Source organism: Spinacia oleracea, chromosome 1, assembly GCF_020520425.1.
Source record: "Spinacia oleracea cultivar Varoflay chromosome 1, BTI_SOV_V1, whole genome shotgun sequence".
NCBI lineage: Eukaryota > Viridiplantae > Streptophyta > Magnoliopsida > Caryophyllales > Amaranthaceae > Spinacia > Spinacia oleracea.
Genome location: NC_079487.1, coordinates 133989761 through 134005273, shown reverse-complemented (window position 1 = coordinate 134005273; position 15513 = coordinate 133989761). Strand labels below are relative to the sequence as shown.

General features: G+C 33.9%; 1 protein-coding gene, 1 long non-coding RNA gene and 1 other non-coding gene across 3 annotated transcripts; all 3 read right to left on the bottom strand.

Moving 5' to 3' along the window:
- Window positions 1–4600: 4600 nt before the first annotated feature.
- On the bottom strand, window positions 4601–10249 carry LOC110793533 (uncharacterized). The gene is made up of 2 exons (XR_002534704.2): window positions 9520–10249; window positions 4601–5093 (listed from the first exon to the last, which is right to left on the bottom strand). It is a non-coding gene; the product is annotated as an uncharacterized lncRNA (long non-coding RNA).
- TRNAT-UGU (transfer RNA threonine (anticodon UGU)) lies at window positions 10180–10251 on the bottom strand. Its single transcript has one exon. It is a non-coding gene; the product is annotated as a tRNA-Thr (tRNA).
- Window positions 10252–11279: 1028 nt separating this feature from the next.
- Window positions 11280–13052, bottom strand: LOC110792767 (F-box/LRR-repeat protein At4g14103). Its single transcript, XM_021997592.2, has one exon. It carries the CDS (start codon window positions 13009–13011, stop codon window positions 11629–11631), a length of 1383 nt encoding a protein of 460 aa, XP_021853284.1. The 5' UTR covers window positions 13012–13052; the 3' UTR covers window positions 11280–11628.
- Window positions 13053–15513: the final 2461 nt, after the last annotated feature.

Genomic DNA, 15513 nt, shown 5'->3' with positions numbered 1-15513 from the left:
TGCCAGGTTCGGTCGGGTTTTCCCATGTTGGATTGGGTCGGGCCTCGGACGGGTCGACACACAACCATCTTTTAAAACAACCAACCAAGAACCAATTGCCAAACATCATATCATGATATAATAAATTTGGTCCGCTCCATGCGTTTAGAATCATGTAGCAAAGTCAACACTGAACAGGAGGATGAGACCTCACTCGATCACCTCAGACTCAGAGGCTGCTATTTATGGGACCTGAAGTTAGAGCAGCCTCTCAAACAAGACTCCATCATCAAAAAAAAGTGCAGCTGTTAAAGTTAAAAAAACACACAAATAAAAGTACAGAGTACTAAACTACTATTCTAAGATCTACAAATTTAGTTAGTGCCTTTCTTTTTCGAGCAACAAGTTCTGCATTGCCGACTTGCCGTGTCCACATTTGCTAACTCTAAATTGTAATTGGACCCATATATTGATATATATCATGATTATGATACATAGTTTTGATTTATTAGACAATGTTCAAAGTGTAATCATGATTTATTGTTTGTGCACTTTTGTTTATTTGTTTGCATACACAAATTTGATACTACTATATGCTAGTTGTTTGACATCAAATATAATGTGGGGTTTTAAAGAGTATTGGTGAATTAATTACGGTCAGTTTGATAGCTGGTCATAAATGATGTGATTGTGGCTAAAATTTAAGTGGCATGACAAAGAAATTAACAATATTATGTCCATGGTAATGAATTTGGTTGACAATTATTTCGCAACCAATCAAACTCAATCTTCTCCTTTAACTCCAAATTTGTACGTCGTAGTATTGATCGGAGGTGGATAATTGATTGCTTAAAAACGAGTCAAAATCCTCTATCCCACAATTTGTGTACTACTTGTGTGTCACTTATTGCTATTGGTTGATATTTGTAATTAGTCAACCACTTTTACTCTCATATGTAAAATAATATTAATATTAATCAATAAGAAAAAGTACGTGACACACAAATGATACATGAATTATGGGACTCAAAACATGAACGGAGGAAAGGTGTTTTTTTTTTTTTTTTTTTTGAGAGATAACGTTTCATAATCGACATTCTTGAAAATGAAACATCATAAGTCCGATATTTGGTCTCACAAAATATAAACCATCATGAAAAAGTGAGCAATTAAGCAGCTGTAAATCAATATTCGATTACTCGATCTTTTCCAATTTGGCATTCTTCATTAACGACATACTCACTTTTAATTAAGTATATTTCCGTGTGGACATGTACATATATTCGTGGATATTTAGCTATCATAGCTAGGTTTATACACTTTTTTGAAGAAAATGATGTGTTGTGACTTGTGAATCATTTAATTGCAATTAGTGGTCGCGGACAAAGGTGTGCTAATTGTGCTCTGAAAGAACACAAGTGTGGGTTAAAGAACATTTGAACATGTCATTCTAATAACACAAAATGAACCCGACCTACGTTTTTTCATGTGTTCTTTAGCTAGCTTAGCAGTGTAAGTACAACATGTATTGCCTAAATATACATTTCCTATACTCTTTGATAGTTGTACTGCACATTATCTGTTGTGTATCTAATCTACGGTTGATTACATTTATCTCATGACACAGGTAAGGTAGCATAACACAAATATATAACCCTCGTAGCTCACTTGAAAGCGGACTCTTTATAAAAAAATTGAAGTAACAACATGTATTAAATGAATATTGCAAATTTTAGATGATATCACAAAGTTTAGGAAACATAATTAGTAGTCTAACAAAACAAAAAACAAAAAAAAGGTGAGTGATGTATACCCTAATTTATTTCCTACTGAAATCTGCCTAAAACAAAATGAAGTACGAAATTAATGTCTACTATTCAAGTCAATGATAGAATATTATGTTACATACTTGGAATTTCAAGACTCAAACCATGTCCTCAAACAAGTACAAAAATATGAAAAGAATTTTGGCCGAAACTGCAGGTAGGAAAACAAGAATTTTGTATACACATCACCGTCAAAATTGAAGTGGTGAACCTTGGCAATATAACCTAATAGTAACATCATATGTAAACCGTATTTCAACATTTTTATACATGAAATTTTGAAGAGAAACAAAGGAAAATACAATGAACATAAATATTATCAGTCAGGACTCCCGCAACGCACGATGATCACGAAATATTACGTAATATTTTTTTAATAATTTGACATTTATTTACGGAAAAAGTTAATGAAAAAAATATACTTTGTAAATGAATTTATGTCATAAATTTTGCATAACACATACTACCTCCGTTCCTAAATGATCTTTACGGTTACTATTTGCACGGTAATTAAGGAATTTTGGTGAACATGTGATGGTGGGGTAACAAATGGAAAATGAGTGGCTATAAATTGTCCAATAATGTGAGTGGGTGGAAACTAATATTAAAGTATTGTGAGTGGGTAAGTTATGGTGGGCCAAATAAGAGTAAAAATGGAATAAAGTAGGAGTGTAAAGAACTTTCAGGAACGGACTAAAACGGAAAGCGTAAAGAAATTTTAGGAACGGAGGTAGTATATATTAAAAACTGATGTTTATGAAACTACAAACAATGCAGCTATTGAAAACAATATGCTAACCGTGATGGTTGCATATCTTAAATCGAATAATAGAAATTTCATCACATATTTCTCTCCCTCGCAGTCAATAAGTTAAATCGGGTTAAATTAAGCAAAGTTAAATTTAACCAAACAAACATAAAATAATCGATAGCACCAAAACATGTAATATTAGCTATACAGACATATCTTTCATTCATCTATAACTATATACTAAATAAAATTTGTGGACATTTTATGAATTAGAAATTGAATTAATAATTATAATGACATATCTTTCTTGTGATATTTCATGTTCACTCTTAAAAAATACAAAAAAAATCAGAATAAAAATATATTTTGGTCAAATTTTGTTTACATTATTTTTAGACAAGTTTTTTTTATTATTAAATATATTGTTCAATTTATACTAAGTACTCGTAAATAATTTGGTGCTAGTAAATAATTTTTGTACTCGTAAATAATTTTGTTTCGGATAATATTTTAAATTTTTTGAACAAATTGATATAGGAGTAATTCTAGTTAAAATTTAAAATACATATTAATAAGAAAATGTTCAAAAGTAGTTAAGTTGTTATACAATTTTGGCGGGAAAGTTTGTTTGCTTTTCCCCTTAAAAATAGGAGATTGTTAGAGTTGGTTAGCTGGACTTGTCAGCTTATAAAACCACTCATTCATTTCATTTGGACAGATAATGAAATACACAATTCTTCTTCTACTCTCTCTACTAAGAGTAAGATTCCGTCTTTCTATGTGTAGATTCATTAGAGGTAAATGAGAAGATCGTTAGTGCATGTGAAGAGTTATAAAAACAGAGGAAAATAAGGCCGTTTTTTGTAGTTTTTGAATTTGCTTGAATATTACGGAGTATTTATGAGATCAACAAGAAAAAGTGTAGGTTTGCTGACATAATTCCATTTCCTTTCAATAAATCTATTAAGAGCTGCAATAGTAGGACCCCACCACATAAAAAACCACATAAAAATCTATTTGTAACAGAAGAAATTCAAATATAATTAAGAATTTTAAATATGACACAAAAAATAATGTGTTTATTCAACAATTGAAATTCTCATGAGATACAATATCCATGTAACAATGAAAAAACTCAAAATGCTAGATTTATATCACTTTCATGAGATACAGTATCCATGTATCGTTTTAAAAGTTAAATTCAATTTTTTTAAATCAAATAGGTCATGACAAATTTATTTTTGTTAAATATATCATCGGTCACTATACTCACTTCTACTCGTACATGTTAAGTTAGTCTTTCTATAAAATCGATCAATATTTTTATTTTAAGTTCTTAATTTCCTTACTTCTTGAATGTCCCCCCTTTAATGTCGATTTCTGTTAATGTAATACGTAGTATATGTTAACCAAATTATTTTTTCCTTTTAAAATCGATCACTTAAATAAATTTGGAATTTAATTCATTTAAATAATTTCAGAATTTCAATTCATATATGTTTTGACAATTTTTTTTATTTTTTATATATACATATATATATCATTTAAAATTAATTTAGGATGCAAGATTTCAATTTTTTTTTTTGTGAACTTATCTTAAGATATTTAAACTTATTTTAGTTATAAATTATACTTTGATAATCCTTCTTGTTATAGAACTTACATGAACTTTTCCAACCAGGGTCTACTTTAAAAGATTATATAAAAAATCAAAAATATATATTAAAGACTCACCGGAAATGATAACTATCCAACAATGATATTTTAGTTTCTATTTATTGCTTTTACAGATGCACATTTTGTATCATTTATATCGCTTCGAGGGAAGTATCATTTATATCTCTAATTATACATTAGTAAAATCAGAAAATTTTACATTCTTAAAACACTTATTGAGACGAATCGAACTAGGCCCAGATGAATATGTTTTTTCTTGTCTATTGAAAAAAATTACAAGATTTTATTCAATTGTAAATAATGTCAAAATTCTAAACAGTAGTCAATGTGTGAACCAAATAAAAGCAACAAAGCACCCCTAAAAAAATATAACAAAGCAAATCAGTCTCTCTAATTCAATCAGGCAAGCGCCTCACCAAGTAAGCCCTTACGGTGTAGTTTTTTCACAACAAGAGATGCAAGTCTTGCAAGAAAGATTACAATTGGAAAAAACTTTAGGAATTAAAAGGTTAAATCTTTACTAAGAAAATCATGCAAAAAAATCAATCAATAATAAAATAAAATAAAGTTACACCATATTAATGTCTCAAGCAAAATAAATCCACTGGATAGAAGTTAAAAAGCCAAAATTCTTCATTGGAGACTAGGAATATCTGGAAAATGAGCCTTCCCCAATATAAAGAGTCTTCCCTTTATTGATGTTCTAAGTTAACTATCTTCATAATGAAAGAAGTATCATATTCGCGGCTTGAACAAGAAAGCAATGGACCCAAATACGCTCATAAATCCAGCCACATTAATGCTTCAGTTGAAACGATCACTAGATATGCTTAGAAGAAATAGTCTGAACTCTGAAAAGCCTGTAAAATATCAACATATAAATTAGAGTGTGGTAGCAATAGAATGGAGTACTTATGTAGGCATATAATTACATCATAAGCTTTATATTACGGGAACAATTATCTAATTACCAAACAAGATACGAACAAAATCATCTTTCCCAGTTGGTATTAAACTTATAGGAGGTGTCAACGCTTATTAAGCACTCAGAATATCAACCCTCCATATACAGAGAAGAAAGGGGTTACTGGTAACAAAATAATGGTTAAAAATACCCAAAAAGCATTGTGAACTGACTCAGAAATATTTTAGTAGTGTTGTACAGGATAAAGACATAATAAACCAAATAGTCATCAGTAAGCAGGTTTAATTGCTGCTGAAGTAGTTAACAATGCTAGCAAGAATATTGTACGGAGAAAGACCATATACCAGAATTTAACTAATAGTCCGGTCAAGTATTATGAAGACTTCAAAGCTTTCTAAGTAAATCTAGTGTATATAGCTTATAATGCTCTTGCATTATAGAGCCTATATAGTGCTCCTATTTTTACTGAGCAAAGAATGGATACAACACTAAAGTTCACATTAGCAGTCCAGGAGGTTACTTACAGGTTGTAATCTGGGCCAGGCCAGCCCAATCCATTTAATTTCGACCCGGCTCATTAAGATTGTTAATATGACCTGGCCCGGTGCAACTTATTTAACTTCGCCCCAGCCCGGCCCTAACACGGCCCAATGAACAGGTCTACTTACAACTTACAAGGAAAGGGTTGTAGACAAGAATGGTAGAGCACAGAATCTTCTGGAGGAAAGCAGGGGGCAGAGAAGTTCCAGAACAAGGTGAAACGACGTTTATGTTTGAGTGTAAAAGATCGAATATTCCCTCAGCAAAATATTCAGTTTCAGAATTGAGGATGGTTAGCACGGGGCAGAAAAAGTTTTACAGGCATCGCCATGTTCCCAAATGGTAAAACAAAAACGAACACATGCTTGATCAAATTTCCTTCAGAATATCACATGAGATACCCTCCAAGAAAATTTAGTCTCATTCAGTTGAAAAAAACCAAAAAAATTGTGGGAGTACTAATCTTCATCACATCATCCAAGATCATTAAAAATTAATTGCTAGTCGAATTCGTTCAGAAGGCATTAGCTCCAAGGTCTGAAAAAGATTGAAGTCAAGAAAAAAAAAATGAATACATTCGATGTCCAGTTGTAAACAGGTTATACTAGATAAACAATCCACATAGAATAAAAAGGTTTGTAGGGGTCATAAAAAGGATAGCAGTCTACAATATAAGCATACACAATTGTATCTTGCTTATTGCTGTGGAGTTGCTGCTTAAACTCGTGTTTACTGGTAAATGAGTTACATCTTTGACAATTATTTGACAGAGGAAACTTGGGCTGGAATAAACTAATGGCTATGTTGATTGCCAGAGACAGGTAGTCAGGTAAGTCCATTTTTTTAAAGTGAAACCATAGAGGAACAATTGACACTATTTTAACCAAATATTTGGTTAATAAAATTTCATCAAGGATTTGCAGATGCTAGTTTTATGGCAGTCAGAAGAGATAAATCAGGGTCAATTTTGAAACAACAGCAACTAACAGTACCACTCCCCACCAATTTTAAGTCTCTAGTTTGTGCAAAGGGGATCATGCAAAAGAGATGGCACTAATTGAAGAATGAACGAGAAATGTAAGTGTAAATATGTCAAAGCTCAACATAATGGAAAATCAATAAGAACAGCATAGAGAGAAAGAAATTTAGGGGCTGTTTGGTTGAGGAAAACCACAAACCAGGTAAGCAAAGGGGGACAGTCACCTCAAAAATAATACTCTTTCCCTTCTCCAACTTTGCTGAATCAATTCACCCAAGTCCTTTAATTCGTATTATGATTCCCCAGACTTCCCCCTGGACTTGGATTCCCCCAAATTTCTATCAGTCTCTCATTGGTCAATGACTCAATGGTCACCACCATCATCCCAAATCAATCCACCCCACCCCACCATCACCTCACCACCACTATCACCGTCACCTCACTAGTCACCACTAAAGCAACTCTCACTTCCACCCACCATGGATACATCACCAGAAAAACCAACCTTCACATCCCTTCCTTGATCCATTTCACCCCTTTTCCCTCTTTTTATTCCTCTCCGCTTTTTGTTAGGGACCAAAACATCGCTTTACAATGTAATTGAACAATTGATAGAATACTAAGTTGACACATGCTCCAGCCTTCAAAGAATCAAATCATATCAAAGAATTTGAACTCTATAGCAGCAACAAGCCAACAAGCATGAAAAACAAACTGCTACACTAGTGCAGCGGCACATGAATTGGCAGGCCTGGCAGCCTTTAACTTCTAGTGGCATGTTGTTTTGTTGGAAGGACACACAATTACATGGAGCCTAAAGCTCTCAATCACAACATTCCTAATACCTAATTAAATAGCAAATAAACGGGTAGATTATTTACATGAATAAAACCTCGGCTACTTCTCCCCGACCCCTCCCATAAAACACAATTGCAAGTAGACACTGATCCAGGATTCCAGGAGGCAAAAATTATCATACTTTGCCACTCGGTTAGCGTCCCCAAATGCAAAACGTAAGGAGGTTACAACTTTTAAAATAGATAATCTTATCCAACCTGATTGAAACCCCACAATCACACTTGCTTCAAATTCCACTGAGATTTCTTCAAAGTTCCTTGACTGGCTTTTGTTCCTTATTCGCGATTAGGTGTTTTGACTTTTGAAAAAAATAACTCGGAAGTATAATCTCAAAGTTGAAAAGAACCCCTATCTAACTCGGAGCAAAAGCTCTTAGCCATACAACTAAGTTCGGAAAAGGCCTAAAAATAAATAAATAAAAAAGAGGAACTTAATGTCTTTTCTATATGAGTATATGACGATTATGACCAATTGGCCACCAAAATCTGTTTACCATGGTACAGAGCAAACAAGATATCATGATAAAGGATAGCAGCGTCCAGTGAGACCTTGTATGACATGGTTAAAGCACACAAAAAAATGAACTTGAATACTCTTGCTTGACAAAAATATACCATGAGTTTACTTCGTAGAGGCAATAAAACGCATCCTAGAAAATCTATGGAGTACACCAATATCAATCAACAATTACTCATGCATTACACAACGCAAGTCAGAAATTAAGCAGCAGCTTCAAGAATCGCAACAACTCCAACTAGCACCACTCTTCCGCTCCTATTGACCAAGTACAAAAACTAAAAACCACATATCTATATGAGTATATCAATGAATTTGAACTGTGTAGCAACAACTAGCATGAAGAACAACCTCTCGGGAATGCTACGCTAATCCAGCAGCACATGTAGTGGCAGCCTAAAACCTTTGGTGGGGTGTGGTTAACATGGGCGTCAAACTAGTCTCAACCACAACATACACAACATACACACACCTCCATAGCTAAATAAATAGAAAATAAACAGGAAAGTTATCTACATGAACTTTAAGCTTGCTTGCAATTAAAAACTGAAAGCTTGCTTGTAATTAGAAACTGAACTGATGGGGGGCATTGTACTTTTCCTTTCAAATAGGCCTATCCAACCTGGCTAAAACCCATAATCATGTCCGCTTCAAGTTACACTTTGATACATCCCAAGTTCCAAGATTATCTTTGTTCCACATCTAGTTATGTACACTTGTGTTGAGTGTCGACTATTGTATTGTTACTAAAACTCAGCGTATAATCTCAAAGATGAACAGCTGAAAATACCCTAGGAGACAAAATATTCACTGCAAATAACTTAGGACAATAGCTCTTATTAATACAATATAGTGCAACATGCCTAAAAGATAATGCAGGAACAGAAACTTAATATGTATGAATATATCACAGTATGACAACCAAAAAAATTCAAGCACTGAGACAGTAGAAACAAAATCGTGAATTCGTGATTAAGGGTGGCAGCATCCAATACGACCGAAATTGATATCATATGACACAATTATAAGACACTAGAAAATACACCCAAATACTACGTTCAAGTAAAGATGTATTCATTCCTAGCAAATTAATGGAGGAAACCCATATCAATCAACAATAAATCATGCATTACACATTGAAATCAGCTTTAATTAACTTCAAAAATTGCTACAGCTCGAACTAGCACCAACCTTGCATTCCTATCCACCAAGTATACAAACTAAAAACCACATATCTACAGCAAAGTTCTGCCGTTAAGCCACACTCCTCCAAATCATAACAAATACACGCAGGAATTCAATCAAATAGCTTAATCCCACATTCAACCAATTGTTAACCCAAATTCACAAAGGTGTAAAATCATATACTCAACAAACAGCGACAAACTTTTAAAAAAAACCATCCTCAATATGATAGGGGCATTATTCTAAAAAAAACACGGATTTTAAGTTGTTGAATGCAGCAAACCTGATCAAGTCTTGGTCTTTCGACGAAGACGTTTCCTGAGCTTCTTATACTTATGCTTGTTCATCTTCTTCTTCCTCTTCTTCTTCACACTATCAGCCCACATCATTCCCCGATCCTCCACTTCGGGCTCAGATACCAGACCAGGTGGCGAAATCGGGTCCAAGAAATACCCAAGTGAGAAACTCGGATAAATCTGCGATTTGCTGAAATGGGTCGCTTCTGCTAAACCCTGGTTGCTGCTAGGGTTTAACCCACCTCCATTGTCAAAATTGGTTTTACCGAAAAGAATTGACTGGTTAAACAGCAATGAAGGAGAGAGATTAGTGGGGTTTTGATGGGACAATGTCGCAATGAATCTGCTAGAAGTTGATGGCTTTCGAATCAGTTCTCGCAAAAGCCTAGCCATTTTTTCTTGGTATGAGAGTTAAAATGAGGAAGACGGTTAAAATTAATGAGATTTTTAGGGATTCAGCCTGAACAAAATTGGGGAGTTTAGCATTTTGATGTTTGAACTCTGATTTTGATTTCTTTTCGGAAGAGCAGAATTAGGGCAAAATCTGCTCTTATTGAATTGGGGAAGGCGACAAGGCAAAAAAGAGAACAATTATTGAGAGGAGATGGAGATACAAATTTAAAAAAACAATTTGAGAAAAATGAAATTGCCCTCACGCAGGATTGAACTACGGACCTCCAGTTTACAAGACTGGCGCTCTACCACTGAGCTATAAGGGCTTTGTGTTTACCTCATTGATTAAATTAATAACTAAACCAATCTCAATAGATAACCTATTTTGGTGGTATGAATCATCTTTAACCTTTTAAAAGTTGGAGATGTGTCCTTATAAACGGTAACTCCTTCAGTCCCACACTCCCATGAACCATTCATGAATCATAAACTTATAGGCCCATATAAAATTATGTTCCTCAACCCAAAGTCAAGCCCGTAAATGGAAAGGGTCAACCAACTAATGACCCCAATATTTGTGTTACCATAAAATGAGTCATCCCAGTTTACTCTTACGTGAATTGAGGTCTTAAAAAGGGACAAATCAGTCAAAATTTTTCAAAAGATAATTTTTGACCAAATATAGTGATCGTCAACTTTATCAATTGCTTACCTTATTCTAGCTCAAGTACAAACTAAGGGAAGAGTTATGATATCCCGACTTAGAGGAGACAATCGCGTCTAAGATAACATTCCCGAAGTACTTGGGCGGTGGTGGTGGATGCAAACGGTTACGTACATCGACAGAAAAGCCTAAGCACGTTGGCGGCTCACGTACCTACATAGTGGGGTGAGGAGAAAGAGATCGATAAAGGTAACTAGGTAAAGTACCTTGTTATATGTAGTAAGATGTTGAACTGCTGTCTCCAACTTTTAAAAGGTTAAAGATAGAATAATCTATATTTTACTTAAACCAATATTTCTATATTTTTTAATGTCCAATATAAAAGAATTTATAAACTCTAATCAGTTCGATTTGGTTCGTATGTATGTCAGATACGGGTACACTTTTTGACTGGTTACTTCTAGTACAGGTCATATCCAAATCGACTAATTAAGTCTCTTTTTCGAGCAGAGTGTGGATCGACGAGTTTCGAATTCGGGTCGTATTCGGATAAGACGTATTCAAATTCGAATCAAATACGGATTGAGTTTGTTGTTTAAGTTTAGATCAAAGTTACCCTTGTTCTAGAACTATTTTCGTGCTTAATTTTTCAAGTAGTGTATGACTATATTGAATAGAATACTATACTCATCACAATCAATAGAAGTATATTAAGAATTTGGTCTCTACAAAGCAACATCAAAACCCGCAAATCAATTACTCCACCTTATTTCAATCATACAAGGCTCCAAATCTCTGAAAATGCGAAGGCATTGTAATCAAACATATTTTCCTTAGAAATTCAAATACAAACATTTGCGCGCATAGTATGCAAATATGCATCATGAAGGTAATTAAAAACTATTATTTCAAAATAGAAGAGTAGTGGTGTAAAAAATGGGTAATCGCCGGAACAATACAAATTACAAATGGGGATGGAGATTTGAACCTGATATCTATCATACACACAACTCAGTTTTACGCAGTTGATAATGTGATATCAATCTACGATTTTGCAAGAAAGTACACCATCTCTGAAGTCGTTACTTGAAGCAGTGATCCTTTCACAGGAGAAGACAATCTCACAATCAGGTGAACTCCTTGGAAGCATGAAGAGTTTCTTACAGAACTTGAATTCCACCTCTAGTTTACTTTTCCTAGATGGTGATAGTCCAAAAGATGGATGATTAAAAGACAATTGAAGCATCTCTAAAGAACTAGCATCATTCAAAATGTGTTGTACAAACTTGAAATCATATTTTGCGCAATCCAAATCCTGTATCTGTAGCCTCTGTAAGTTACCTAAGAAACAACTGGGTAAACGAAACGACTCTTCCCAGTTGCAGGGAAAGCTAAAATGGGTCAAGTTATGGAAGATTGGAAGTGAATTTGAATTTCTCTCCAATTTAGAAAGACAATACAATAGAAGACCACCAGCATCTTCTATTACAAGGGATTTAGCACAAGAAATCACTCGAATTAAATCAAGTAATTGATTATCATAATCTTTCTCACCATAGAAATAAGCTTCATGTAAGGAAACTGTCACTTGTAAATTACTGGGAATCTTAACCAAATCATAAAAAGCTAAACAATCCATTATATCCCATTGTTCTAACTTAGGAGTATCAATCACAAATTTACTATCGACAATGTCGTCATCGTTGTCAGCGATTTGGATCATTAAAGTCTTCAAATTGGGGGCTAATATATGAATTAAGTGATCCTTCTCAAACAACGTTAGGTTTAAATATAAAGCTTCCAATACTGGACAACACTTAAAAAGGGTACCCATCAAAACACGATGTGAATCATTGAGACACAGCTGAAGCTTCTTCAAGTTAGGAAGAACAACGAATGACAACTGATTATCAGGTAATTTAAACTCAAGTTCTGGAAAAATTGTTAGTTTCACCAGTGATTGAGTTTCAAACAGACAACTGGGCATCGCATAGATTTGTTTGGTTTCTGAAAAACTTCGAAAGTTTACCTCGATTACCTCTGGATTTCGACGGCAGAGTTGAGTAATCCAAGGAACCCAAAAACCAGAGATATTTGGGGTCGCCTCACCCAGAAGTCGATGTGTGGACAATATACCAGCAGGGAAACGAAGTACAAAAGTGTGGATTTTGGGGGATTTAATTTGGGATAGGATATGATTTACAGTTGCGAAAAAATACTCCAATTCATCCAACTTAGGGTTGTTTGGAAAATGTAGGGAGAGGTAGGTAATGTGATTCCAAAGGTGGCGCCATCGCCGAGATAAGACGGAGGTGGCGGCAGCCAAATCGAGAGGGAGTAGAGAGATTATGGTGATGAGAAGACTATCTGGTAAGCTGCTTATTCTGTCTTCTACCTTGTTCATCTTCTTTGTTTTAGCCATCGCAATTTAGGAATATAATTATAGAATGAATGTGTGCTCTGCAAATTGCAAGGGAATAATATTATTTATATAGACTAGACTATATATATATTAGACCCGATCAAGACGAGCCCGACCCGTCAGCCTGGCCCGGCCCGCCCAAATTTTTTGCGAGTTTGGGCAGAATTTTCCGGCCCGTTTTTCGGGCCCGCCCCGAAAATTTTATTTTTTTTGACGGGTTTGGGAAACACAAAAATACAATTTTTAGTTATAAATTTGGCCCGGCCCGAAAATGGCCCGAAAACCCCGGTATTTTTGGCCCGAAAGTAATGGGTTTGTGCACAAAATTTTGGCCCCGATCTTGACCCGACCCGACCCGACATAGCGGGCTGGTTTTTAATGCACAAGCCCGGCCCGCCATTTGATTAGGTCTAATATAGATAGGACCTCTTCAAATTCGATCTCATTTTTATGATGAGCGCTAGAATTTGAAAAGACAAGTGCTACGCTTCGTATGGCTTAACTATTTTTCCTTTATTTTCCTTCCGATTCCTCTCAATCAAATAGAGCTTAAGAATCATTAATTCTATCGCTCATAATAAATATTCCCTTCGTCCCTTAATACTTGCACAAATTCTCGGCTTCATCTTAATATATATTTTCAAAATATTAATATTTTACAAGTTTTTATAATATGTAGTTAGATAAAGTTTATGTATGATAAAGTTGTAAAACTTCTCGAAAGCTTGAACTACATTCTACATTGTGTTGTTCAATGCTAAAGCTCCGAGTGAACCCGAAATAGGCCTATTCATTTTAATTTTATTAACCGGTAACTCCATTAGTTTTGACAATTTGTACACGATGAATCCACTCCTTATTTAAATACCACATAACTATATAGAGTATTCAATAATTATATTCATTTAAATATTTAAAATTATGCGTATATAGTTGTGTATGATGTAATTCTTCGCCAAACAAGCAAAAATAATGCAAAGAATTATTAATCTGAAAATGTTTTTGACGTATGGAAATAAGATAAATTGATCATACACTCTTGATTCTTGAAGTCTTGATAATCATACTCTTACATCATAAATTCATAACTATTTTTTTTTTATATGGTTAAAAGTAATAGTAATATGGATTTGGCCATATACTTATTATAAGTTTTTTGGGAAAATGAGTGTCATAGAGAACCTTAGTACGTCAAATGCAATATGGATTTGTCCAATAGGCATCCAAACAAAGCTAAATATGTCATTACATTGATGAGGAGAAAAATTGGAAAAAAAAACGCAAACGAGGGGTGAGTGTTCGACTTTTGTAAGTAATAGGGAAAAGATAAAAATAAGTAATAGAGAAAATATAAAAAATACAAGTGTTTATATTAAAAAAAAAAGAAAAAGGAAATTTATCGATGAGTTGTAACTAGCTAAGGACTAATTTGCAATTTGTAGAAATTCCAAGCTACTAGCTGACCATTGGAGTTTAAATGATAAATTAGTTTGGCCAAACAAATTAGCTTAAACAAGCTAATCTATACCTAGTCTATAAAAATCTAAACCATGTACACAATATTGCCACGTGTCATTGTATACCATATTGTCATGTGTCATTCTCTTTGTTCACCATTTTTTTCCTTTTTCCATAACTTTTCCCCTTCCAATGATGCCACTTCCTACGGTATCATCTATTCATCTCCCACCCCTTCCATCTTCTAGCTCCTTCAACCTTCAAAATTAATGCCCCATTCAATTCAAATTCAAATATTCCTTCAACAATCAAATTAATCCCTCTATACAATTTATTTAATTCAGTTCTCATTTTTTTGTCTCTTGAGTACAACTTAACCGTTTTCATAATTTAATTGGAACTATTAATTGATTCATTAAGGGAAATGAATTAGAAACCGTTAGCATTTTAACGGTTTCTTCTTTACTTTTAGCCATTTAAATCCAATTTTCTACATTCAATTTTGATTAGGTACGTTTCTTTGCTTTCATCTGTTGCCACAATTGATTTTAATTCTTCTATTGGGTTGTTTTTCAGACAATTATATGAATTTGAAAATGTGCAGCTAACTCAACAAATACCGATCTTTTCGTCAATTTGGGCTTCAAAATTTCTTTAATATTTCCACTGACTTCTATATCAAGTTCAACTTCATACTTTAGTATATTTTAAGGGAAATTTTGCAACATTAGGTGGGTATATGATGAACAATGTATTTTTCTTGATTGGTTGTTTCGGATATTATACTTCGTATCTTTTTAAAATTGAGGTTCTTGTATATTTGATTATTGGTTATTTGGTGGCTTTTAGAATTTTATTTAAAATTTCGCTAACATGCCCAATTTTGTATCTGAAATGGGTTTAATTTTTATGATTTTGTAATAGGGTACACGGTGAAGAAGAATGGCACAAACCATGGATTGGTGATTTAGTTTACTGAGTTGTAGGGGCTTCTCGGCCTCCTACGATGGCTAACTTCCTCTTTAATTGATTTGATTTCATTAG